General features: G+C 40.0%; 2 protein-coding genes across 2 annotated transcripts; both read right to left on the reverse strand.

Moving 5' to 3' along the window:
• Positions 1–1,200: 1,200 nt before the first annotated feature.
• LOC119704458 (cytochrome P450 2J6-like) lies at positions 1,201–13,588 on the reverse strand. Its single transcript, XM_038145771.1, has 9 exons — positions 13,406–13,588; positions 12,271–12,433; positions 11,192–11,341; positions 9,214–9,374; positions 6,625–6,801; positions 4,425–4,566; positions 2,463–2,650; positions 2,149–2,290; positions 1,201–1,506 (listed from the first exon to the last, which is right to left on the reverse strand). Exons 1-9 carry the CDS (start codon positions 13,574–13,576, stop codon positions 1,328–1,330), a joined length of 1,473 nt encoding a protein of 490 aa, XP_038001699.1. The 5' UTR covers positions 13,577–13,588; the 3' UTR covers positions 1,201–1,327.
• A 3,337-nt stretch (positions 13,589–16,925) lies between these two features.
• On the reverse strand, positions 16,926–25,783 carry LOC119704477 (cytochrome P450 2J6-like). Its single transcript, XM_038145809.1, has 9 exons — positions 25,613–25,783; positions 23,880–24,042; positions 23,371–23,520; positions 22,333–22,493; positions 19,895–20,071; positions 19,589–19,730; positions 18,066–18,253; positions 17,702–17,843; positions 16,926–17,186 (listed from the first exon to the last, which is right to left on the reverse strand). Exons 1-9 carry the CDS (start codon positions 25,781–25,783, stop codon positions 17,008–17,010), a joined length of 1,473 nt encoding a protein of 490 aa, XP_038001737.1. The 3' UTR covers positions 16,926–17,007.
• Positions 25,784–27,491: the final 1,708 nt, after the last annotated feature.

A 27,491-nucleotide genomic window follows, 5' to 3' on the forward strand; every position in this document is an offset into this window, starting at 1 on the left:
ACATAAAATGTCAGCATGTGATCTTCCATATTTCACTAGTGCTACCCTGCCATTTAATTTAATAACAGCTAAATATCAAGTGGTTACTATTTTGATGCTGTGCTCCATCAGCCATTGAATTAGAAATAATGGGACAAATCTAAAACTGTGATTCATGGTGAACTGCCCAAACTAATCTCAATCACACAGCGGATGACATCGAGTGATAACTGATTTAACAGATGATCATCTGTTCAGCTGTCCTGTCCTCTCTCCCAGAAACAGGATCATTAATGAAGGACAAGTTCACTTATGCTTTACAAGACTTTTCCAAACAGTATAAATACTTAACATAGGAACCAATTTTTTCCTTTCCACTAATTATAGACTCTTTAATTGCATTTGACTAGTATTTATGTACATGGCAACCCTTTGTGGCTTCAGGAAGCCGAGCTGCTGAGGGGTTTACAAAGTATCTTTGGCATTTTCCATGAACATTTTTCAATTTACCCTCATCTCAAACCAAAGCAGGTTCCTCACCCAAACTGTCCCTTGGGAAGTTCCTTGCACCTGGTATAGCAGCTGCCCATTGCTGATCCTAAAAGGAGTCAGGCATGGGAGTAAACAGTTGTTAGAAAAGACTTTCCAAAAATTGATTGTCAGACTTTTAAAATGCTGAAAGTATGTACCCCAAAAGAAATCTTCTCTCTGTATCTTCACTCTTGCCCAGGTTTCAGCCTGCAGCTTTTCACTGCTGGACTCAGATATTCTCTGCCAGGTTTAAAGATGCCTTACACATGTTCTGCTGCATCAAATCTAGACACTCTCAGTGAGCTGTAAGTCATCTATAAATAAAATCAGTTGTTAATTTTTCCTTCATATCTTTTATTAGTGACCATCAACAAAAAGTTGACTGAAATGTTGCTATTGATGATAATGACATCAACATGCAGAATTTTCTAGGTATGTTTTCCCAATTTGCTTTTGGAAACAGGATAATTAAATAATTCATTATCAGATAAAATGAATGAATTTTTGAAGTCTGGCAGTCAGTTTTGTCATATGCTCACAGATTTATACCTGCCAGGCCAGACAGCAACTGCAAGATGCCTTAATAGCTGAGAATAATGAGGTCTTACAGATCAAAAGAATTTTTACCACAAAAAAAGATCACTTTCATGAGCAGGTAACAGAGTCTAAATAAAATTACCTCCTGAAGACAAAAGGCGGCTTTTAAACTAGAAATTCAAATCCAATATAAAAAGCATTATATGGTCTCAAGAGATACGTTCAGAAAAATCAGAAAGGTGTTTCCTGGACGGTCTGTGACACGGCGCACACGGGCGGCCTAGCGAGGGATGGCACAGAGCCTGTAGGGGTGAGGCTGCAGAGTGCCCCCCATGACGGGCTCCGTGCTGAGCTGGGTCACGCCCTCGGGGAGGCGGAAGGTGAACGCCCGCAGCAGGCTGGCAAAGAAAATGAACAGCTCGGTCCTGGCTAAGTGCTCCCCCAAACACACCCGGTGCCCTGCAGAGGGAAGAGGAAAGGACAGTGAGTAAACAAACCTGACCCAACCAGCAGCTGTTTTCATCCTCACACAGTGCAAAGGTATTTTTGCCGAGTCCGGAATTTCTGTAGGACTTAGTGCAATCAATGACACAAAGCTTCATGTATTTCTTCCTTCAAAGAATTTTATCCATGTAACCCTTCTGCTCCCTTCAATTACCTCAAAAGCCTCATCTTCATTTCACTGACAGCTTTAAAGGAACTCATTCCGCCGTGTAAATGAAGAATAAGGACCTGCTTTTCCTGGGAGATGTCAAGTTCTAGTGTTGAAGGCATAAAGAATCAAGAGGACTGCTTGGAAGTGCTTTCCATACATATATCTGGTATGAAATGAGTGCCCGAAATCAATAGCCACAATCATTAGCGGAGCATATCCTTCCACAAATAGGGCAAGTTAGATATATATGTTTGTCAGGACACCTCTGATTTCCCATATTATTATTTGTTCAGTAGAGCATATGTTAATGAAAAGAATCATGTTGATTTAAGCACTTTTGTTTTCCACAAAAAGGTTTAGAATAGACAACCAATAGGTTTTTAGTAGACATCTTCATTCTACAGCCCCAATCCAAACTGTTGATGCTTGTGCTGTAGCCCACTTACCTATTGAGAATGGTAAAAAGGCTTCCTGGGCCACAAAGTTTCCATCCTTATCCAAGAAGTGACCAGGGTTGAACTGTCGAGGTGTTTCCCACTGCTCTGGGTCATACAAAGATGAAGCAATATTTGGAAGAACTATGGTGCCCTGAAAGGAGAAAAACATTCATTCTGTTCCTTGCTCACATTCAGACCATGACCCAAAGGCATCCAGCTCCCCTTCTGTTGAGGAGAATGCCCTGGCACAAACAGATTTTAATCTACACCATGCTCTACTGATGCCGGAAAAGTCTGGAGCAACTGAGAAACTGCATCTGTACCTTTTTGAGGGGAAAGCCAAGCAAGGTTGTGTTCCTCACACACACCCTGGGCATGCCAACTGAAATAATGTTGCTGAAGCGTTGGATCTCATGAATCACAGCGTTTGTGTAGGGCAGCTCTCTCCGATCCTCGTAGCAGATTACCTTGGAGGGACCCAGAACAGCATCCAGCTCCTTCTGCACTTTCTCTGTGGAAAATACTCAGTTTCAGGCAGAACAACATATCAAGTATTTTCAGTGATTTCATTTTCAAAGATATTTTCAACTTAGAACTATGAGAACAACACCACAATTTATTTAGAAAAGTAAGTAACTTCTTATGAAGAAAAATAAAGTAGCAGAATGTTCCAAAAGCTTAAACATTATGAGAACTCTGCTTCAGGGTCTGAAGTAATTTGATTGTAGATTAAGAAAAGACATTTGTTGCTCAAAAATTTAAAACTAAGTGTTGCCTTACTACCACAAATCCAAGAGATAACAGATTTATCTTTGGGTTTTCTTTTGCCTAGGTGCCTCAAACACCTGCAGCCAGTTAGAATATTAAGCTCACAGCTCTCTGAAATTTATGCCAGGTGAGTCTGAGCCTTAAAAGTCTAATTCCTGTTAAAAGGACATTGTTCTTACACAGGGCATCTGTTAAGTAAAGCAATGCCAACTAGAACAAGGTCCAAATACCATTTAAAAATTGATCTATTGCTTGGCATCTGCCTTTTAATCAAGAACAGCATGTTTTAAACTACTTATTGCACAGTAGTCTTGGGGGCATTAACAAAAATAAAACCTTTGATTTATAAACTTCAAGAGAGGCAGTACACACCTAATAAAAATACCTTAGATTTTTAATAAATGATCTTGTCTTTTTTCAGGCTTTTTGAAGCAACAGTAAGACGCAGGGAAGTCCATTCTGCATTGATCAGTCTGTGCCCATTCACATCAAGCGTGCCCTGTGACTGCCAGCAGTCCTTCATTAAACTGACAACAGAGATTTAAGCACCTTACAGAATTTAAAATGTATATTCAGAAATATTTTTAAGTTAACTTCCTTCTATGAAGAACTATCTTGCAGAAGCACTTGAGAATCCAGGTAGTTTGAAGTAATCAGTCACTGCATCATATAAACACACATTTCTATTCCTGATTCAGGGAAGAGGCAAAAGGCCAAACTTCTCCTTATGGTACAGAATGGAACACTGTTACTAGATGTCAACACAGGAAAAGTATGAATGGGTTCAAAAAGAAGCCACCAATTAATTAAATGAGGACAGACATACTGGTGTCAGCTCATTCTTAGAGCCCTGATGCAATGTATTTCCCAAGAAGCTCAGGAAGAATCACTCTGCACATGCTCTGCTTTCCCAAATATGTGCAACATTTAGCTACATAAAATTATACAGGTGAGTCAGTGCTTTCATAACTTAACAGTGCTTAATTAGGGTAAGTGATAACAAAACATGTGATAACATGAGATTAAGCAGAATTTCTTGTCTGACAGCTACAAGGTGACCAAATTTTTCTTATCTTCATCTCTTTCATCCATTTAAAATCCTGTTCTCCTCTGGGTAGTCGCACATATTCTGCAACCTAACTAAGATTTCTGTTATCCAACACAAGACATCTTTCTTCCTTTGGTTTTCATTCAGTGCTCTATGAAAAGGATTGGTTGTTATTTAAAAACTAGAGTTAAAACCAAACTTCTTAAATACACATAGATGTAACAGAGGAGCCATCTGTTTCCACTTCTAATTAGAATAATTTCTGTTACAAGAAACTCAAACACATCACAGAGTTAATTTAATCCCTGGATCTACTGATGCTGCCTAGGGCAGACCTACAAGTACAAAAAGGTACATGTGCCACTAGACACATATCAATATCTAGGAATAATCTCTGATCCATGAGAATGTTATAGAAATTGTTTCTTCTATTGTATGGCAGATGTCTGTGATGGGCTTATATATTCACCTTGGATGTCTGGGTTTGCCACCATATAGAGAAGGCCCCAGTTCAAAGTAGTGCTTGATGTCTCTGATCCACCCAAGAAAAGGTCATTTATAGAATAAACCATGTTGTCTTCATTGTATGTTGACCTGGGTTCATCTTTGGTCTGCAAATGATAAAAAAAGTTAGAGGCTTACACATGACAGTTAGAAAAAAAACAGAATCAGATTAAGTGGGATTTTATAACTGGTTACAAGCTGCAGTGTCTTCTTATAGGACGATACAGAAAGACTGCTAAGGAGTGCTAGACACCACAGATGGCTATCAACACAAAAATTAACCTTTCACAAACAGACAAGCCATGTCTGTTCCACTCTTAATCATAAAGCTAAATCATGTTCTTTGAAAAAAAAAAAGGGGGGGGGATTACTAATGTGCAATTATTAATTAGTATTGATAATAATTATTATAATTATTAATGTGCAAACAGTGGTTAATTTAGAGTGTTTCATAAGTAAATTTTGCTCTAAAGATGTGTGCCAGTGTGTCATTCTTCATCTCTCAAGTCCACTCCGTTGTTCTACCAAGCAATACAGTGACCAGGCAGTGAACACTGGGCTGAGTAAAGTTCCTTACCTGTGGCATTCAGGTTTCTTCTACACAAGGACACAATGATTCATGTACAGCTGCTCTGGGGTTTTACAGTTTTCAATTAGGAGTGTGAGGATGTGTATGTATACACTGAAATTATGAATAAACACGGCTATGGTTTGGGGGAATTCATTGTCTATATTTAGGGAGGTTTTGCTCAGGGGTGTTGAATATTTCTCTTGCCAGTGGAGCAATTGAAAAGAAGGAAAGATGCTTCTCCCTGCTGTAATATCATCTAATCTTTTTTTATTGCCCCTGTTCACCTATTACAGACAGTTCAATTTTTTTAATAAACAAACTTGGGTTATTTCCACCCAGCAGAGTCCCAGAAGAGCTCACTGAAACAATTTCTGCTACACTGATGTTCAAGTCTCATAAATTCCTAGAACAGCAATGAAAAGCTTTAGAAACAGTCAAATGCTTTGGAAGGCCAGGTGTGTACTGTGCTGATATAAAAAAAAATTAAAACAAGAGGATTCAAGGGGCTAGAAGCCATTTAGGCTGACATCCACACCTACATAAGAATATAGCAGCTGATGTGGGAATTGATCAATAAATAATTATCAGGGAGAGGTAGGTGAGTGCTGCAGCCCAACAGGTTGTGGCTGCCTCTGTTGCTGCTACCAGCACATGAGAGTGGTGAAAGGGACACTGGCTGTCCCTGCAGGACAGCACTGCCACCAGGAACAACAGTCACTGCCCACTTCCCAGGGCCTTTGGCTCTCTGGGCCACTCTTGCCTTGCCACACCCTAGTAAGACCAGTCTTATCTTGTCACTTCCTCCTCTTTCTCCTTTTTCTTCCTGTCACCAAGCAGAACAGGAAGAGGAAAATATCCTGCCACAGTGGAGGAGAGAAGAAAGGAAAAGTGATTTAAGTGCAGCTTAGAGTCACAGAGGGGAAGGGCAAGTGAGAGTCCAGGGATCAGGGCTGGGATCCAGTACCCAAGAGATTCATACAAAGTGATCCTGGTGTGGCCTAGAAAACAGAGAGATCTTGTGCACACCTCCCACAGCCCTATGGATTCCCGCCTATGTCTACTATGCCTGCCTGACCAAAATGCCCTTATTTGTCCCAGTTCTTTTCTCTGGTTGACACTTCACTGACCCTGGCACTCTTCTCTTCTCCAATCTTGTCTGAAACACTCTGACTCCTAAGTTATTTCTCCATAAAATGTTCTCAAAATCCAGCTGTCCTCTTGCAAATTCTCTTGGCAAACCTTTACTGAGAAAATATTGTAACCAGACCATCCCACTCTGTCTTCCAAAGGCCTTCCCAGCTCTCTTGCTGTTCACTCAGTAATTCATGACTCTTTCCTGGAGACCTTCAATAATTTTTCAGCTTGTGCCAATGAAAAAAAATACAGTGTATTAACCTGCCTGTTAATGAAAAGATTGCAAGGTGCTGTGGCATGTCAATAATCAGAAAGGATTTAGGAAGATCCTGGTTATTGGATTCACATTACCATATCTAGAAAGGCAAGAGATTGTGACACTTCAGACTGGTTGTGATGATTCAATTGTCCATGTTGACTTTTCTCCCCACGACTGTATGATTGGGCAGAAAAAACTTACTTTTTCAATGTGATCCAGGTAGAAGTCAATGAAATCCTGCAGCTCCTCTGGTGCCCCTCGCTCTGTGTGCATTTGGATCTCTCTCCGTGTGAAGTTGCTCAGGACATCGTAACAAGCCAAGGCCTTCTTGTGAGGCCCAGGGAGGCGGCTCATCAGCCAGGGGAAGATTTCATAGAGCTGTGGGAGTGACACACAAGAGGTCCTGCAAAGTCTCTATCACGAGAAAATGCACTAGGGAGGCCTGCTACAAAGAGAGGTAACGTTCATGTTAGCTTGGGATTAGGGTCTCAGTAAAATATCCTGACAAAGACTGCTCTTGGCCTTTCAAGCTGTGAAAAGTAAACTATATAATTTCTAGTTTTGATGGCAAGATTCAGAGCTCCACAGGCTTTCAGCTCAATCACAAGCCAAATTGGAATTACTGTAACTAGAATGAATGGTATTCATCTGTGCAGTTATTCATACAGTTATTCATAACTTCAATTGCTATGAACTGCATTCAGGCATTTTAAAAGTGAGCTCCTGCCCTCCAGTGGAGAATACCGGGAAGGGAGAAGCAAAAGTTGGAAACTCCTCACCAGGATGCTTGCCAAAGCAAGAACTGGCTCCCGGTGGCTGCTTTACAGGCTGAGTAACCCCCAAAGTACTCTCTCCCAATCGACTTCTCAATCGACTTCTCATGAAATTGCAAATATTGAAACCCAGAAAAACTAAGGAACAGCTACCTGACAATTTTGAGTACTCTCCTCTAGAAAGACAGACAGGGTTATCTGGCACAACTAGATTATTTTTTCCTTCTGTTTTACCATTTGGGAAAATTTGGCCTAAGAAATAGCTGATTTCGACTTATTCTGGTAGCTAGAATGTTAATTCTGGTTTCCAGCTTACATTTTTGTCTGGGTAATCTGTCTATTCTTGTATATCCAGGATACAACATTCTCTTAATAGTTCTTTTTCTGCTCAAAATATAATTCCATTGTTTATTTAACAGCAGAATTTTTATCCTTTCTCAGTCTTCATTTTGCTGAGCTCTTCTTGTACTCTTTTAATCACATTACAGAAAGCACGTTGTTAGGTGTTCACTGGAGTGTACTTGTATCTTCTTGGGAAATCAGTTCTTATTGTCAGACATCCAATTATCCATTAATGATTGCCTCATCACAAAAAAAGAAGTACTTGTCCAGTCCTTAGTAAACTCACTTAGAACTTCATATCCTTTTTGGTTAGCTCCATCTCCGTTATTTTTTTATTTGCAAAATGTGTTCAGAAGCCTTAGACACAACTGTGGTCTGACTAATCACATAAAGTTGCCAAGATTACAGGCATTCCTACTCCCAAATGTCTGCCCTCTCTCCCACTATGGCACTCTAACTGTAAGTGGAATTTAGCTGTCTGCTCAAGACAGGAACTGTGTCCATCCACTTTCCTGGGTTCCTGCCAAAACTCTTCCTTCAATCCAGTGTCCCCCTGTTCAGTGCCTGACAGCATGAGATCCACATAAGAAATGAGGATATGGATGCAGCAATATGCACTTTTTTTGCATAGTACTGTGTACTCGTCACATCTGGGAGGTGTGGAGATGGTGGCCATCCCTCTGGAATGGTTTGAACTCCTGTTCTTATTTCCCCAACAGTATTTTATTCACTGGACTAAATCAAATCAAAGCCAGGATGGGAAGCAGAGAAGAAAAGGAGGTATGTTGTCTGTCCTAAAAGCAGGTGTCACCTGCCACTACTACACTCAACTTACAGGACCAAAGCTAAACTAAGCAAAAGGCAACTTGAGCATGACTCAGTGAGAAGAATGTTCCATGGGATATGGGGATACATCTGTATTCTGGGAATTGCTTATGTATTCTGTATTACAAAGGTACTCATAAAATGTCTGGGACAACTTTAGCAGGGGAATGAGAACCAGAACTCCAAGGAAATTTTTAATTACTTTTGTGCAAAGTAGGCTTCCAGTGTCAGATGGATCATTGACTCCCAGACTGTTTGATTGCCAAGGTTGCAGGTGTATTTGCTGTCTTAGCATTTCCTGCCTTCTGCTGCCTGTGCCTGGAGCTGCTCCTCACTCAGGGTGAAGGAGTGGAATTTCTCTGGGAAGTCTTTAAGTCTGTGTCTTCCAGGAGAAATGGAGATAAGTAGCCACAGGCAAAACACTTTGGTATTTAACTCATTCCCCTCTCTGTTGACTGTATAAAAAACAGTCTCAACTCAGCATGTGAGTCACACTTTCAGACCTGACATTTAATATTTAGGGATCATGATGTCCAATGCAGGAACCCCTGGGGTGTGCAGAGGTTGAGAAACCAAGTAACAAACATGACCCAGGAGCAGTCCATGGACCTGTGCCTTATTGCAAAGATTTAGGGGCAAACTACCACAGTACCCAAAGGCAGGAGAATGAACACAAATGCCCGAGGCTGGCATGTGGAGCTTCACCATCACACTTTGAGAGAGTTCACTGCCCAGTAAAACTGCATGGGGCCTCACTCACCCATTCTAAAACTTTGCCTGAGAGCTCTCAAGTCTACATTTCTCACTCTCTCTGTCTTACTCAGAAAAATACAACAGATCATTGACTTACATGATGAATAAAGCTGCCCCCAAACTTGAAAAGATGTTCTGTAGCTTTGATCAGTTCATGAAAGGCCTCATCCTCTCTGGAGAAACGATGTCCATACACGACAGCACAAATTACATTTGAGACAGAATGGACAAGAGGGAAAGAAGGATTCACAGGTTTCCCTGCAATCATAATAAATAATAAATATCACTGTTAATGTCTCCTGCTTTAGTGAAATGTGAGAGTCCTCCAAGCTGCCCACAGAACTTTCAAGAAGGCATTACATTTCACAGAGAAGCAGCAATATTTTTTTCAAAATTGTAATATCAAACTGATTCCTCACAACCACATTGCAATCCCCTAAGCCCAGGAATGTATGGCACTCTAAAAAAATGCCAGCTGTGAAAAATATTGCATCATATGATAGAGAAAATTCAGAGGTAAAGGAAAAAAAATTCGATGCAAATTTGCTTTCTGGCAAGATCAAAATATGTCTCAAGCTTGGGAATGACTGAGAACACTATGGACAAAGGGAACCAGAGGGTAGAAGGGCAAGAAGAGAGGCAGCTTTTCTCAGCAAGGACACAGAGGCAGGCAAGGCTACTGTTTTGTCTGACCTTGCTAGAGACATACAACCTCCAGTAAGATAAAATGCTATAAAATGTTGTAAACTTCTTTCAACCAATTGTGTCAACAGTATAATAACTAATTTTAAAGCAGTTATTTGAAACCTAATCCCAAGAAAACTATTTTGTGATTATGGAATTTATGGCTATAAAAAATTCCATTTGTGTATGTATTGATGCAACTGCCCAGCAGCCAAGGCATGGTTCTGATTAGCAGCTTACTGTTCTGGGCTTTTTTCTTTGCACACACGGTTACATCTCAGTCTCTCCTAGCTGTTAAACCATGGGATTGGGCTCAATACAATTATTTTTAATTTATACAACACTAGCCACAGCATGTCCTGATTTATTGTGCCTTTGCATAATGATCAGTATTAGGAAATCCAACTCACATGATCCTAACTGGGTTGATCAGGGTAGACTCTTGTAATGAAGACAAGATTCTAGTCAGTGCTTTACAGAGTGTGTGCAAATGGCATTACAGGACTTAATTCATCAGCATTGATTTTGTCTCTTTATGCACCAGCACCATAAAAGAGCCAAAAATGTGCCCTTGAGGCAAAGGCCAATGTCATCCTGGGCTGCATTAGGAAATGAATTGGTGGCAGGCCAAGGGAGGTCTGATCAGCACTGGCAAGACCCAGCTGAAGCTCTGGGTCCAGCTCTGGACTCCCCAGTCTGAGGGACATCGCTGTATTAGAACAAGTTAAACAAAGGGCCACAAGGACAATTAAGGAATTCAAGCATCTGGCATGAGAGAGGCTGAGAGAGATGGACTATTGAGTCTGGAGAAGGGAAGACTTAGAGAGATATCTAAATATGTATAAATACGTGGTGGAGGGATATAAAGAAGATAGAACCAGGCTTTTCTCAGTGGTATCAAGTGGGGCAACAGGAAAAAATGTAAATACATTAAATTCTGCATAAACACAAGAAATGCTTTTACTATAGTGCTCACTGAAGAGTGGAACTGGTTACTCAGAGAGATAGTGAAGTCTCCATTGCTGCAGATATTTAAAATCAGCCCCTAAGAAACCTGCTCAGATTGAGCCTTCTTTGAGTAGGGGTTAGAGGGTTAGGCTAGACCATCTTCAGAGATCCCTATCCACTTAGGGTGCTCTATAATCAATAAGCTCTTTCTTCTCAATTTTAGTAGTTTTATAAATAATTTTAAGCAAGAATTGTCTCCTTGAAAACACAAGATGGACTGGTGGCTTTGCACTTTCAGTCCATTCCACGCAGACAATGTAAGACCCTGCACACTCCCTTGTGGAACAAGAGGGAGTTTCAGTTTCAGGACAGGACAGAGAAGTTCATACACTAAAGACATTTGACTAATGGCAAAAATGTATTGATATTTGTTGCAGAAATACCTTTCATACTTGCAAAGAAGTCTACCAGGTAGTGAGCTTCTTCTTGCACTCGGTACTCCAGACCTCTTTTCCCCAGACCAAGGTTGCGTAAAGTCCTCAGAGCAAACCTCCTCTGCTGCTTCCAGGTGTGACCAGTTGCCAACATAATTCCTGTGTCCATTAAAGGAAGAGCTCTTTATCATGCTAATATTAATCATAGACAAAGACTACATCAAAGGATTTGCTAAGCCAGAGAACATAATTAACCTGTTGCATTGCCTGTGAACACAAAGGCACCGAGGAACAGCTCTGACCTGTAATCATATTGGTAGGGCTGAAATGGGCAAACTCAGCTGGATATAAGATGACTTGCAGGATTGAGTTTGATCCCAGACATTCAGGTACCCCAGGACATCTCAGCTGCTTCTCTAGGTGCTCTTTGCATTGCTTGTCTCACACTTTCTCCTATGCCTGAAGCTCACCTGAATCAGGGTAATGATTCTCATGAAGGGAAAATGGGAAAGAGTTCTGACTGTCCACAGTCAGGGAGAAAAGTACTTGTCTGCAGGGCAGGAAAGTTCAGTATTTAGGCTTTGTGACAGGCTTTGGGAATTTCTAGTGTGGTTGGTGGTATAAGACCTACAGCATGTTGAAACAGAAGCACACTGAATTTCTAGGTGCAACTGTGCCATCAGGAAAATATTCCCAAAAGGAAGGGAATGGGAAGAAGATTCCCACTGTCAAACTCACTCTTCATGGAAAATGTCATAGTGGGAGGCAGCTTGTCCAGGACAAGGAATTGGGTTGTGTCCTGCTTTTCCTCAATTTCTCGGTGGCACAACTTACCATTGCCTCATCTCATCACCTCTGAATCTGCCCCAGTGAATATTCCATAGAAGATATTACGAATCCTTTTCCTCTTGCTAGTATTTTCCTCCTGCTGGTCTTCAAAAGCTATTTCCTCTCTGTACCTTGTCGTTCACCTGGCAGTCATTCCTCACAGACAAACCCTGCCTCCCTGCTACCTCTGAAGGTGGTCACAAGCTACAAAAGATACTGCAATTTGTCAAGATGCACTATTTATGCCAGGAAAATCTCACCTTTTCCTTTGGCCAGTGCTCTGAAGAGAGGTGACACCAGCCTGCCAGAAACATCTTCAGGGTGTGTGGTCATACCATCCTTCACTGCTTGAAATCCATTCAGTATAATCACTGGGGCCCATCCAAACCATAAAGTGAAGATGTTGCCATGAGTTTTTGCCAGCTAGAGATGGGAGAGAAGCCAGGAAAGCACAGATGAAATCCCACACACTGCAAACAGAGGATGAACCTGTTTTTGTGCTGATTACAGAACCAGCCCTAAGGTGGAGTGATGTTCTCCATCTTTCCCACCAGACTGCAATTATCACTGAGAAAGCATGAATGTCTTTTCCAACATTCACTGTTGGAAACACCTGTGTATTCCCACTTTTCAGAGCCATGCCTATGTCAAGAAACTTTACGTACCTTTTATTACTGTAAATAAGCCAAGGCTCATTTCACAATCATTCATGGGATAAAGGGTATTTTCTATTTATTAATTTATTTCAAGAGGGTTTCTATGGTCTGTACAAGTAAAGTAGCACAAAAAAACACAGAACTGTCAGAGGAGTAATTAGCTTAGAGACTGGACTTTCTTCTTTCCTCCCATCTGTTTTTGATCCTGTCAATACAAACAAGCTGATACACACAGAGTGCAGGGAAGTATCTATTTACTGCCCGAGCTAGAGAGTGCCAGTGCACAGAACACTACAAATCCATGCTGTGAAAGCTATTTTAAAAAGTTTTTTTTCCCTAACTCCAAATCTGATAAATAATCCCTAAAGATATTTGATCCTAAATTATATACATTTTCACATGAATTCATAAAATTTAGTGGCAAGGGGTGACAGAAAGATACCAAGTTTCACATGAATTTCAGTGAAAATTAGTGTTAAAAGGAGATAGGTTTAAAAACCAGAATGATCTTCACACATTCAGAAATTCTAACACCAGGTTTCTTAGCTTGGCAAACTACTTTACACTGCAATATCTTTTTCTTACTTTGCAAATATCTTTTGGATATCACAGTGGCCAGTTAACAGTTATGGTACTACCAATAAAGTTTTGGAAGAGGATGTTTTCACATAGCAAGCCACATGAGAAAGGAGAAATCACAAAGACTTTTAGACAATTAGGAGTATCTGAAAATAAGTACCTGCATGAGACGATCACGATTAAACTGAAAGTTCAGCTGTATCAGTGTCCCAAGGATTGGGAGAGGGACTGGTCCAGGAGGAAACTGTCTCCGCACTCGCTGCAACTTTAAAAACTGTGTAATTAGAAGAAATACAGCCACTGCCACAAGAGCTTCACTCATGCTCAACATTTTAGCGCCTGCCTTTACCAGCTTGCCTTTATTCAAAATTGTCTATTGAAGCTATCAAGGCTGGTTGCTAAACCAGTTTTTTCATAAGAGCTTGAATTCACATAATAAATATTCCCCGCCTCTAACCCTACCTCTTTATTATCAACCACTCCCTTTTTGTTCCACTCATTACATTCTCATGCTTCAGCATATTAATAGATTCTTCTTCTCTTCCAGATTATACTTATTCAATATGGATCACAGGATTTGTAGGAATGGTATCTTAAAAGACTAGGGCCAAGATTTTCCAGGCAATGGAGAGGCGCGTAAATTCTCCATCTAGTTTTTCTGAGCCAATTTTGAATGGTATGTGTTCCTACAAATACTCCAGGAATGCTTTTAGAAAAGCAATAGCCATACATACAAATTAAGCAGGCAAGTGTAAGTGGATATTAAATCTTGGAGTTTTTAAATTGCTTTGTATATATTCCATGTACACGTTATATCTAGTAATGGCAAGGCTGATAGAAGTTAAAAGCCCACATTTATCTTAAGATACATATGCAACTATCTAATGCTTAATACAAAAAGCAAAATTTGTTACACTCTTGGATGTAATTGAAAACATAACTGGATTAATGTATGACTTCACTTTTTTGCCTAACATGTTAGCACTAGGAAAACTCACAGTGGGTTTTGTCTGCTTCTGCATTTCCCCGTTCAATCTTGACATAAGGTGGGTACCCTTCATGATTTGAGAAATCATCAGAAAGTATGTGAGATAAATAATGCATATTCATGGAGAAAGTACACCTAGTGTTAAATATACAGACTTACAAGAAAAAAAACAAAAAACATGGGAAAAACCTAGTAGGGATCTTGAGCTACTGCCAGAACGAAGGGCCTCAGCAAGAACTAGTCATGACATGAGTGTGGATCTTTGGTAACTTGAAAACAGACTCTGTAGCCAAGACTCTTTGCCAAGCCTCAGCACTGCAGGAACCGCAAACACAGCACCAGGGGAGTTCATAGGCTGCAATCAGACCGTGGAAACCTCACACGAGGGGTTCTGGGCACCACATAACCATGACCATTGCAGATGGGGTTCCGGGCACCACATAACCATGACCTGTTACAGATCCAGACTGAAATGCTTCCCTCTCAAAATTGCCATCCCTTGAGAGCAAAGCACTTGTAAAAGAAACATGTTTTCACTAATCTTCTGAGAAAACTGCCAAGACTTGTGCACCGGCTCGCTTCTTGCAAGCTGACTTTGGGACAGAAACTATTTCCAGATTTTGTGGCTCTGGAACACAGAAGACCATTATCCAGAAAGAACAGCCTGGAGTCTGCCAGCACACAGTTTACAAACCTCCAGATCAATTAGCCTTCGTTACCACTAATGCATAACTGATTCATGTGTATTAACCAAGGGATGTTTATGGTTTTCCACAAAGGCTTTCTTTGTGTACACTAAAAGTGATTTTTCAAGACAATCATTTCTAATTTATCTCTCCCCTTCAACAGGAAAAGTGAAATTCTCTTTGAAAATAAATTTGTTAAGTTTTGCCTTCTCTGTCTCCAGTGTAATCTCACAAACTCTGCTTCAAATTCCCCAAATTATGAGAACTTTCCATTTTGAATCAATATAATACATTTCCTTTTCTTTTAGATATTAGAAAATTTCCCATCTAAATGATTTTTCATCAGGAAAAGTAATTTTTGCCCACTGGAATTTAAGCCCCAGTGCCTTCACCCCACAAGGGCTGCAGTCCCACAACTTTAGCCAGTGTTCAGCTGGAGCCAGCCTGGAATACAGTTCTCTCACACTGGAAAAGGAAGATGACTGTGGGTTGGTTCAGATCTGAGGCACGGGATTTATCTTACTTTATTTGATGGAAAATGTATTTATGAGATAGCCAAGGCTCCATTTTCTCAATAATTACTAAATGCAGCCAGCAGCAGCATTTCTTCAGCACTATCTACCAGCTATTCTTTAGGATTAATGATTTTTAACTTGCCAAAGGCAAGCAACTGCTGCCTCCCCTCCCAGATCCAGATGGATACAAACGAGTTGTTCTCTTACCAGTGTGGAGCTACTGCCAGGGGGATGTTTGTAGGTCCAGCTTGAGGGGACTTCATACCAACCACTTACATGCCAGGACATGGGTAGAACAATCCCATAAAGGTAATCCTGTGGGGGAAGAAACTGCCAACCCAGGTTTCCTCCTGTATGCACATCCCTGCCTGTTAGGCTGGGGTGCTTTAAAACACAAGGTGGGCAGAGGCACCTGAAACAAATACAGCTGTGATGATGATGTCATTCCTGGAGATGGCACTGTCAGCTAATCAGAGTATAAAAATAATCCTTCCTGTGTTGGCATGCAGTATCCAATTTGTACCTCATACAAGAAGAATGTATCCCAATGCCATAAAAGAAAATCCCTTGTTAACTGCCAGGGAGCAAACCAGCAAAAAAACCTGCACTTCTGCCAAGTCCTTAGGCACCTGGCTCATGAAGGCTTCCAGAATTCTTCAGTAGTGCCAAATGTGCTCTTGGTCATGGTGTGCTAAGTGAAGTCATCTAACTGTGATAAAGAATCCATTTTTAAAAATGAAAGAATAACTTAAGCTGAATAAATTTTTGGAGGATCTGGAGCAATCATCACAAGTAGACTACTTGGCATGAAGTTCCCACGGCCCTGGCAACCAGTGGGCTCATAAAAAAGGATAAATTATCAACACTCTGTAACTGCTTACTGTTGGAATTTGTCTTCCTGTCCTTGCTCTTTGCTTGTGCTATGAAAAGCTCTCCACAACTGCCTGATGAAGCCACTCTTCTATTTTCATCAGAAGGGTTGAAATGCTACCTGGTTTAGTGGGTGAAACCCTGAATGTCTTCCCAAGTGACAGTTGTATACAACAGACTTGCTCAACAGCAAACCATATCAGTCTAAGGGAATATGTTATCACTGGTCATACTGTCTGCCTCTAGAAAACTTCCTCCAAGAGCTTCTTTTACCTCCTGCACCCACTAATATCCCAAGACAGACTGGAATACCTCTAAGCCTATCTCCACAAATGCAACCGTGGCTTATGAGAAAGAATCTTTATTTATGAGACTTCCAATTCATAAGACCACACTTCAAGATCATTCTCTGTAAAACCTCTTTCCATTTGGTAATATATAAGTCCCAATTCTAATTCTTCCCTTAATTCTTTTATTTGTTACACATCACAAGAAATTTACCAATATTTTCCAAACAGAAAAAAAACCCCCAAAATATCAACCCTTTTTAATTATAATGCTCAGGATGCAACTGTCTATCAAGAATCTTTCAGGGTAGTGATTAAGCAAATGAAGAGGAAAGCAAAAATCTTAGGACACGCGAGAAGGAATTCACATACAGAAGCAGTTTTACAGAGCGATTCTTCCCTGAATCTGCCATTTCCTATCGAGGAATGGCACAGAGCTGGTAGGGAGGTGGCTTCATCGTGCTCCCAAAAACAAACTTGGTGTTGACTTCCTTCACTCCTTCTGGCAGGGTGAATGTGAATGCTTGTAGCAAGGTGGAAAAGACAATAAAGAGCTCCATCCTTGCCAACAGCTCCCCCATGCACACACGGTGCCCTGTGAAGAAACAGAAAAGGCACTTCAGCCAAAGGATTTCTATCACACCTTCCTTTCTAAACTGCCTGGGATTTTCTTTGCCTGTTTTCTGCAGATTTTATCCTTTTCTCTTAAGTTTGTCATTTAATGATTCATAATTGAAAGGCTGCTTGTATTTCCCCAAGAAGCTTTAATCTACATTTACAGCAGGCAGTAAGACATTATAGAAACTGTCACCAGGGTGGCATAGTTCACATTTACAGTCTTCCCAGCAACATGCATTTTTCTGCTACTGCTTTGATAGCTAGATCTCTTCTCAGATAGAAACTGGATCTGTCTTCCAAGAAAGATTTTTCTATGTGTCATTCCTTCTCTTCTTATCTTTTCCTCACACAACTAGACTTCTCTCTTCCTGGAGATATTTAAAACAGTTTGTATATGCCCATTTGTAGGTGCCTTCCCAGTTATTTTGGGGAATGAATGGATCTGAAGTTGTTACCACAAGGAGTAAATAAATCCCTGTTCAGTGCACTTACCTATAGCAAAGGGTAAGAATGCTTCTCTGTTTACAAAGTTTCCATCTTTATCCAGAAAGTGGCCTGGGTTGAACTGATCAGGTGTTTCCCATTTTCCAGGATCAGCCAGAACAGAGTCAATATTTGCTAAAACTACTGTGTTCTGGAAAAAAGGAGCAGTGGTTTCTACAAAACTGTGACTGTAGCGTCTACTGATACCTAGGACAAAGCCTTGTGAAAGGTCATCCAGAGAAAGAGTCAACCTTAGAGGCACTTCTAGAACAACAGTTCATATCCCCAGTCAGAAAAAAAAACTCAAAACCCTTTCTAAAATCATCTAATGGACCAAAGATCAAATTGATTCAAATATGCAGCACATTTGTACCTTTGGAATGTGATATCCCAGCAGCTCGGTGTCCTTCACACTCAGTCTGGGCAGTGCAATTAAGAGTATGTTACTGTATCTCTGGATCTCGTGAATTACAGCATTTGTGTAGGGCAACCTTTTCCTGTCCTCATAGCAAAATACGTGGGAACAACCCACAACAGCATCCAGCTCCTTCTGGACTTTCTCTGAGGAGGAATATTCAGCTTTAAATATACAGCAAACAATCTACAAACTCTATAGTCATCATTTTTCTTGTTGCTTTTTGCAGACAGAATGGCATCCAACCAGATGAAAAAGATACTTTATAAAAAATAATGCCTTCAAATTCCCATACAGATGACCTGAAAAAAATTGACATTGAGGTTGTTTATAGGTTGCATATATACTTTTAAAATAAGATAGTGGATGAGGTCATTCTATAATAATATGTGGGTTCCTGTTACATTTACTGCTCCAAGGTAATTTATTAAAAGACTTTTATTAATAGTTATTTCTACAGGCAGGGAGTCAACTGGAAAAAATATTAATCGTGTGTTAGGGGAACAGTTTAGTAATTGATCAAGGATTGTTCTTCATTAAGAAGCACATAGATTTTGCTTGTCATCTACAGATTCCTAACTGCTATTCTGTAATTACTTGCCTTGGGAAGCACTTATACAAATTAGTTTTTCCCAAGGACTTCTTTTTTTCACTTATAGTCCAAGCTGAAATGGTAATTTCTGATTCTTTTTTATTAATACTAGAGACTGTCATTGCAATTAGAATTACCCCCACAAAACTTAAGAATGTGTTAATATATCCTGAGAAGATGAAAAATCATGTGAAAATTCAGTATGTGCAACCCAGTTTCAAGTCTTTTGAAGGTAATAAAAATGGGAGATCCTTTCTCCTTAACACTTCCACATTTTCTACTGCCAGGCTCCTGCTGTGCCTGGTACTCAGCTTAAACTGTCAAATATGAGGCCTTTAAAGTGAATTTTGTACCTTCTAATCATTTCTATCCCATACACTCTGTCTCTTCTTCCTCAGTTGTTTTACTCTGCCAACCTGTAACGATCTTCTGTGAATATCACTATTAAAAGCACATATTTTCAAGGTACTCACCCCAATATTAGCAACCCCACACTGTATTTAGGTTATTTCTGCTGCAAGAGGCCAAGAGCAAACCAAAGAGTAGGAGTCAGGGATTTAAAAGGATGAACCAAAGACTCCTTAGTGGAAATCTAACATTACTGTCTGTCAAGGGGTAATGGTGTAATTTATCTCATCTCATCTGAAACTAAATTCCTGCAGCTGATTAAATTAATCACACCCTGCATTCTGTTTAGACCTGTTAAAAAAACCCCAAAACCTGGAATGATTAGCCTGTATGTTAGAAAGGATACAGCAAGAAACAAATTAATAAAGTTCACCTGATTCATACTTTAATAATTAGTTCCTCTACTTTTCTTTAAACAGGCACAAGCACTATTTGAACTTGTATCATTGCTAGAGTTGCAGGCCTCTTTGGATGTTCTTACCTTGAATGTCAGGATAAATCACCATATAGAGCAATGCCCACAGTAAAGTGGTGGCTGTAGTTTCTATGCCTGCTACAAAGAGGTCACCAACAGTCTGGATCAGGTTTTCTTCATTATAAGTTGCATCAGGATCTCCTTTAGTCTGCAGATATGAATTGAAAAGAAAGTTATGGTGCACAAAAGAAGAAGTAAACCACCTGGAGAAATCATACACTTCTAAATTTATATTAGACATCATTATAATCAATAAAACACTTAAAATCCCTTGTTGTTAGTGAAGTGTGAGAGAAGTTCAGAAGTACTCACTTTATCTATCTCATCCAAATAGTAATCAATAAAATGTCGATTTTCATCAAGGTTTCTTTTTCCTTTGTGACTTTCAAGCTCCTTTGCTAACAGAGCATTCGCAAAATCTCTGCAGGACTTCATCTTTTTAACTGATGGCAGAAAGTGACCAGCAAGCCAGGGAGACAACTCATACATCTGTAAAAGAGATATTTTAGATATGTGATAGTACATATAAATATGTGGCATTTAGCAAACTAAATTTGAATCCTAATACAGGCTTCTGGGTAGTGGAAAAAGTAGAAGACTGATGACTGAACCAGCATTAGATTGAAGGGATAGTGCCTATCCCATGATTCATTAAAGATTAAAGCCTTTCTTAATTCTGTTTTTCCCTGGAGCAAAATTAAGATGTCCCTCAGTTTTATACTATAAAGTGTTACATATTTATTTTTATACATATATATTTACACATATATATATGTACAGAGAGAGAAAGAGAGATTATATAAATATAAATGTGATGTAGAAAGAATAAATGAAATTCCTCTCTACCCCAATTCTTTACTAGGCTGAACTTTGGTCAGCTGAACCAAGGATCTCCCATGAAACCTCTCCCTAGTCTCATTTTATCCAACACACATATAATTTATGTTTTGTCACTAAAAAAAACAGATCCAGGCTGACTTCCTTGACACATCTGTTAAGTGAAAATAGAGCTATCCAAACCCAGGTTTATTTTCTTACAGTAGTATAGTGAATGGATGGAGATTTTACTCACATTCGTGTTCTCATAGATAAGAAGCAAATCGATCACATCTGTGTGATGGGCAAAACAACTCAATGACCCAGAAATACTGAGCTGTGTGGATTCCCTCCTGTTTATTCATTGTTCTAAACATATTCACCTTCTTGTCCTTATACTCTTAAAAAGCCACATATCAGCAGAAAAGAAGTAAAACAGTTCTTACATCCATTCCATCCTTCTACTTCATTTCACTTTCTTTTTCCCCCTTTCACAGACTGCATCATGTCCTTCCATTTACAGAACTACTGCAGTTGAAATTATCCATTCGGCCATAACTTCTGGGCTCACCTATTTAAGTGGCAGCTGCATTACAAAGATTTATCTCCCCACAAGCCTATTCAGATTCCCAGTCCTATTTCTTCTTTGCCCTACTGCATCATTTTCCTCAGCACTTCCTGTCCACTTACCAGGAGAACAGGTAAAGTACAGCCAGTCATTGAGGGGTTGTACATTCCTTTGGAAACACTGGGGAGAGTGGGACACAATGAAATGTTGGACTAGAATGTTTTTGTTGGCTCTGGACACAGTATTAATGTGTTTTAAAAAAAACTTACACAAATACCTACTGAGAGCAGTTTGGAAATAGCTGAACCTGTGTCTACCCTGATTAGAAGGGTAGCTTAGGAAACATTTCACTGCCATCTTCTGGGATAGCTACTAATAAGTAATTTTATTTTAGCTTATCTAGCCAAAGTATCAAAATAGTCCTTACATTCTCTAGGACCTTGCTTACAGCAGTTTCCAGTGGAAATCATACAAGACACAGAACTGGATGAGTTCCCACAAGTTCTGCAGAAGCAGCTGCCTCGTGCATGGGTAAAATCACTTTTTGACTACACACAGTACTGGGGTTCCCCCTCATAAATGATTCATAACAAAACTGCCCCAGTCTGAGGCCACCTGTTCTGCTGCTTTGGCTGCTGCAGTCACAGATACGCATACAGAAGCAAGAGAGAATTTTTCTCTCCAGTGGACCAGATGAGAAGTTGGGAGTTTGTGCCCTGAATGGAGACAGATATCATCCAGCAGCTGAAGGAGGGGGACCTGCAGTGTCACTGTACTCTTGTAAGGATGTGCAGATGTGGTACAGGGGTTGCTGCCAAAAACTGTAGGGAAAAGCTGCCATTAAGCAATTTCATGCCATGTTACCTTTGCACAAAACAGTTGCTCTACTCCAGTTTCTATGAGGTTGGCTGGCAGTAGAGAAGGAGGCAGTAAAAACCCATTTACTCTTGACATTTTTTGACAGCCATGTCATATAATAGAGTGAAGAAAGCCAGCTTGCCAGACAGAAATTAAGATAAGCCTATTTCAGAGCTTTTCAGATAATTTAACCCATATTTTACTACTGATTTCAGATATAGTTTCAAACCCTGGAGTTGTACAGGTAGCACTTTTACAAGAAAGTGCTTTGTACATCTCTCAGCCACGTAACAAATCTTTGCATTTTCACCCCTGTCCCCTGTACACAGGAAATTTCTGTGCTACGGTGAAGCATGAGCAATTGAAACAAGTTTTGAACTAGGCATCTTGAAGCACTGTTCTGATGTGCTCTGTTTTTTGGGGTTTTTTTGTTACAAAAGTAACAAGCAAGTTGCCCTTTTGCACTATCTATAGAGACCAAGCAAACAAACAAATTGTTTTTCCTCACAAAAAAGGAGATGCTGTTCAAAAATGCTGCCAGGGTGTCAAAGGACTCAATCAGGCGGTGAAAATTCTCGTCATCTCTGGAGAAACGATGTCCAAAAATGATGGAACAAATTACATTTGAGACTGTATGAACAACAGGCATAGTGGGGTCCAGAGGTTTTCCTGTAAACACAAGGGACTGCATTCACCATTAACACTTACTGATCCTGCTTTTCCCACTGACAGGAGAGCTGATAAAATTTCATCAACATTTCTGACATTAATTAGATCACTGAATGGCAAATTGTAATTTATTGGTAAAAGGCCTGAGTAAAAAAGGAACTTCAGGCATCTTAAAAACACTGTTGGTTAAAAAAATGAAAAACTGCTGGTGGGAATGGAATTAGTAGTATTAATTATAAAAATACCCAGATTTCATCAAACCTTGGCATGAGCAGATCTCACATTTGGCAATAACCAGGGTACAAAACCAGCTGAGACATTAAATACACAGATGAGTTGAGAAAAGAATCACCTTCTATTCTTTGCTCATATCATTTTGCATTAGAATATTTCAACCTACCCTCTGCATCCTTGGCCAAAGCTTTGCATATTTTATGCTTTTTTTTTTCTACACAGGAATAGGAGGCACTGTAACACTGATTTTTTTTTTACTGTTTGCTGTTACCCTGATGCTGTTACCATAAGTAACATAGAACTGACTCAGAAGTAATAACACTGATATATATATATACATATATATATATATATATATATATATATATATATATATATATATATATATATACTGGTATATTATAAAGGTATAACTAGACATGTATATGATGTATATATAACAAGACAGGAATCTCTAATTCTGAGATCTTGTTGTGGGGTTTCACACTTCCACAAGTTAGTATCTCATGCAGGTAGCATATACAGACTTTTAAGACTCAGCTCTGCACATACACTTTGAATCTACTTTTGTAATCAAATCGTTTCAAAAGTTCCCAGTGCCCCATTCTCCCACTGCACAGACTGCCCTGCCCACCTCACATACCATTTGTTTTCTGTAAGTATTCCACCAAGTGAGCAGCCTCCTCTTGCAGCAGATAATCCTGCTCTTTTTTCCCTACTCCCATCTTCCTCATTGTTGCCATTCCAAAACGCCTCTGCTGCTTCCAGAGATGACCATTAGAGAACAAAACACCTAGAATCATAACAAATTAATGCTGTCAATACCTTAAAAATGATGGATTAGTAAAGTTGATACAGCCAAGAAGCTTCTCTTTTCTTCTATTTTTTTCAAATTTTTTTCCAGCAGTCTGGCAACATTCCTCTTTTCTTTCTTTTTGTATTTTAGCCATTTATCTTCTATATAGAAGCTCTTACATTAACTCTATGCTGTCATTATTGTTCTGACAGAATATAGACTAGAACTGTTTTAAAAAACTTGTGAAAATAGAAACTTTTTTTTTCCTGATGTAAATGAAGGACTTTGAGGCTCTAAATCAGTATTCAAAACTAGGGATAGAACACATTAAAAGAATTTCTGAGAATAAAAATTACCATTTCCACGTGTCAGAATGTGAAAGATTCTGTTTTCGGGCCTTCCAGCAACATCTTCAGCACGGGCAGTCAGACCTTCCTTCACTGCCTGAAACCCTTGCAGGACAACTGCAGGAGTGTTTGAAAACCATAAGGTGAAGATATTGCCATGAATTTTGGCCATCTGTAGAACAAGGCAGAATCAGAGTAACAGGAGTGAGAACTGGTACTTTTAAATCAAACAAAATGAGCCAGATCTTTTCCCTGGGCAGATGCCCTAAGAGAGTGATTGACTTTGAGAACAGAGCATCAGGTATGTTCTTACATACAATATAGTTTGAAGTCAGGTTTCTATCTAAAGTCTCACTTTTTAAAGATCATGATGTTTCTAAAATGTCAGCCAATATTGTCAAAGTCTGTGATGTCATTTATTATGTCTTACAATTCAAACTCATTGTAGATGAACTCTTCCATTCTCACCACTTGCTACAAGACAGAAGTAGCTCATGAATTTGATAGGAACCATCTACAGATTCCCCTTTGTGTGTCAAGTGTAGCAAAAGCAGTCGAGGAGCTGAGTAATGCAGGAATCACCCTTTCCCTTCCAGCTCAGCTGTGACAGCCTTTTCTTCAGCTGCCATGCACGCAGGCATCCCTGGCAGTGGGCAGGACTGTCCTTCCCCTGGCTGTTGAATCTGGAACTAGAAAAGCAGCAGAACAGGCTGGAAAGAGTGGTGTGTTGCCAAGACATCCCAAGAAATGCAGGACCAGAGGATAACAAAATTTTGCTGCCTGGGAGCAAACAAGAGGGAATACTTATGCACAGTGAGCAAAAATGTATGTGTTTGTACTTGCACATTTGTGTTTAATTTCATTTTCATAAGGACCGGTTCATGGCTTTTGAAACCTTGGGATGACCAGTACTACTCTTCATGTCTGGGATGTCAGAAATAGAAGAAAACACAGCAGACAGGCACGAGCTACTATTTAATGTTATGGAATAATAACACTTTTCCTTGAAATATACAGCTCAGGAGGATGGAACTGGAAAAACCAGGAAAAGGGAAGGTTGAGAACGAAGAGGAAGAGTGAGGTGCTATTACTTACATATTTAAATGTTAAATATTTAGTATAGATGTATAAGAACTATAAAACAACAGGATTCAAAGTTTAGAAGTGCTGCATATTACACTTGGACATAGAAAGGTTTGAGCATACTATGAATTATTTTAGCCATTTAGAAGCTCAGTCTTGCTAAGCAGCCTGAAATCTCTTGTGAAAATCTGACCAAATGGTATGTCAGAAAATAATTTATTCTAAGATCTTTCCAAAAATCCATTGAATAAATGTATTAAAAAATCATCCTTTCTATATTGGAAACACACATCTCCTCGGCAGATATTTCATGGGATACTTAGAAAATGCCAGTGCAACGACAGTCAAAACACAGACATCCAAAAGACTGCACAGAATTAGTGAGTCTACTTTAAAATACATCTTCTTCCTATGTGTAAGATAGGACTACTGTCATCATTATGGTTTTGTTCATATGCACATAAGGTATAAACTACCTATTTCATAGTAAATGCAGATTTTCTCACAAAGAAACAGATATTTTAATTATCTCCACCTATTTCCACATTTAGGCAATTGAGAACAAATCCCTCCCTAGCATTCAAAATAAGATTATATTAAACACATTTACTTTTCAATCAGCTTATGAGCCCATTAATACATTGCCAGAATATACATACTTTTTTAAGATGCTCATGATGAATTTTGAAGTTCATCTGCAGCAGATTTCCAAAGAAGGGATATGGAGTTGGCCCAGGAGGAAATTGTCTTCGTATCCATTGCAATTTCAGAAACTGGATTAACAGCAGAGACACCACAAAAAATACCAGCACCTCACTCATTGTTAACATTTTACTTCTGATTTACACAGCTATGTTGTCTCTCTACAACTGCTCTGCAGACAGAGGAGAGATCAGTTTATCTTGCTTTTAGGGTACCTCCCCAAAAAGAGAAAAAACACTTGATGCTTCTGTGACTCATCTCTTTCCCTCTTTATCACTTCTACTTCCCCATCCCAGATAATTAAGTGTTCTTATTTTTAAGCATATGTAACATCCTTATGTTGCAGCTACACATCTGTCAATCATTGCCTCTTCAAGGGACACAAAATGTAGGTTAATTATACACCTCCTTGTGCCATGACTCCTGCTGTGACAAAAATCTCTGCCCAAGATCCTGGGTTCATAAAAAACCTCTTGCAAGAATGAGAAATAAATAAAAAATTTCCTGAGGGTTGGCTGCACACCCAAGGGCAGTGGGGTTACTGAAAAGTTCAGGCTCATCAACAGCCATCATATGCACCAACCACGTGCTCTGCTACTTAACTCACCCCATACTGTTGATTCTGATGTTCTCTGCTATTCCTTTAATATTTTTCCTCACAGTTTATATTGAAAGGTGTTTGGGGGATGGCTCTACCTTTCAATTTTGTGCCTAGGACGCACACAGACCATAAAAGACTCCAACTGATCATTGGCTAACATGTCCTCCCACTCCCAGCCCAGCTGCACAGGGAAGTGGGGCTGCAGTCTCCTCGACCAAGCACAAAGCGAAATTTCTTCACCCCTCCACCTGCCTTGGCTAATCCCCCTGGATTGCCTGCAGCAGGAGCAAAGATGACATACAGCTGCCTCTGAGTTCTTTCACAAGTGCTCTCATGCAACTGAGCAACTCCAGCTCTGCAAAGGGTGGCATTTGAACGTGATCAACACAGACTTGGCACTTGCACAGGAACAGCATTAGCTTAGACTTGGCTCTGACTGAGACAGCAGCATGTGGCCCTCTGGGAAGTCACCTAGGCCTTGCTGCTCATGTACCAAACTTACAGAACTGGCACAGCTAGAAATAAAAGTTGTGAGGTGTGAAGGACATTGGTTTACCCCACAAACAGAGTAGAAAAATAACATTTATTCATCTTGCTGGCCACTGATCAAACTGACAGCTAGGATCAACCTGAAAAACTGAATTACTCATTTTGAGACCACTTTTGGGACTTTTAGTTCCTTCACTGGTGTTGCATCTTCTGTATCTCAAACTGCTCCCAACTCTGAGTTTAGTATTTTCCAAAGTGTTTCTGAGAGGAGACTCACAGCCCCAAGGCTTGCCTGCCCTGCCCACTTGCAGCCCCATCTGGCCCCTGCACAGTCCTGGCTGGCTGCTCTGCATCTCCCCTGGCTCTCCAGGCTCACTCTGACTTTTCCACACACATTAGCCACATTCTCAGCCTAGACACAAACTGCCTGCCTGTAGGAAGGCAGCTGCCAAACAGCTTTGCCAAGTCTTTGGGAGTGATGTCAAGGGAATACAAATTGCTTTTCTCCTCATACAAGATGGTGCTGGAGGATTGGGAAGAGAGAAGCCTGATATGGTTTTGTAAACTGTATTTGCCACAGCTTCCATGAAGAGAATTGAATTCCTGGGGAAGCAGGGCTTAGAGCTGCCTGACAGCTCAGAAGAACAGAAAGGTATCCCTCTAACAAGTGAATCCTCCTCCTCTCACTCTTGCTGGCCCATTCTCTTCTCCCCCTTCCTTTCAGCCTATGACACAATGGATAAACA

The sequence above is a fragment of the Motacilla alba genome, chromosome 9, assembly GCF_015832195.1.
Source record: "Motacilla alba alba isolate MOTALB_02 chromosome 9, Motacilla_alba_V1.0_pri, whole genome shotgun sequence".
Taxonomy (NCBI): Eukaryota; Metazoa; Chordata; class Aves; order Passeriformes; family Motacillidae; genus Motacilla; species Motacilla alba.

Excerpts from the sequence above, each read along its gene's own strand:
- LOC119704477 (XM_038145809.1), bottom strand. The coding sequence starts at position 25,783 with ATGTTAACAATGAGTGAGGTGCTGGTATTTTTTGTGGTGTCTCTGCTG. Across the intron at positions 17,844-18,065 it reads TGGGATATCACATTCCAAAG|AACACAGTAGTTTTAGCAAA; the intron begins GTACAAATGTGC and ends CCTTTTTTCCAG. Across the intron at positions 17,187-17,701 it reads ATTCTTACCCTTTGCTATAG|GGCACCGTGTGTGCATGGGG; the intron begins GTAAGTGCACTG and ends GTTTCTTCACAG.
- LOC119704458 (XM_038145771.1), bottom strand. The coding sequence starts at position 13,576 with ATGTTGAGCATGAGTGAAGCTCTTGTGGCAGTGGCTGTATTTCTTCTA. Across the intron at positions 11,342-12,270 it reads AGCACTGGCCAAAGGAAAAG|GAATTATGTTGGCAACTGGT; the intron begins GTGAGATTTTCC and ends TAATGGACACAG. Across the intron at positions 4,567-6,624 it reads ACCTGGATCACATTGAAAAA|ACCAAAGATGAACCCAGGTC; the intron begins GTAAGTTTTTTC and ends TATCATTTGCAG.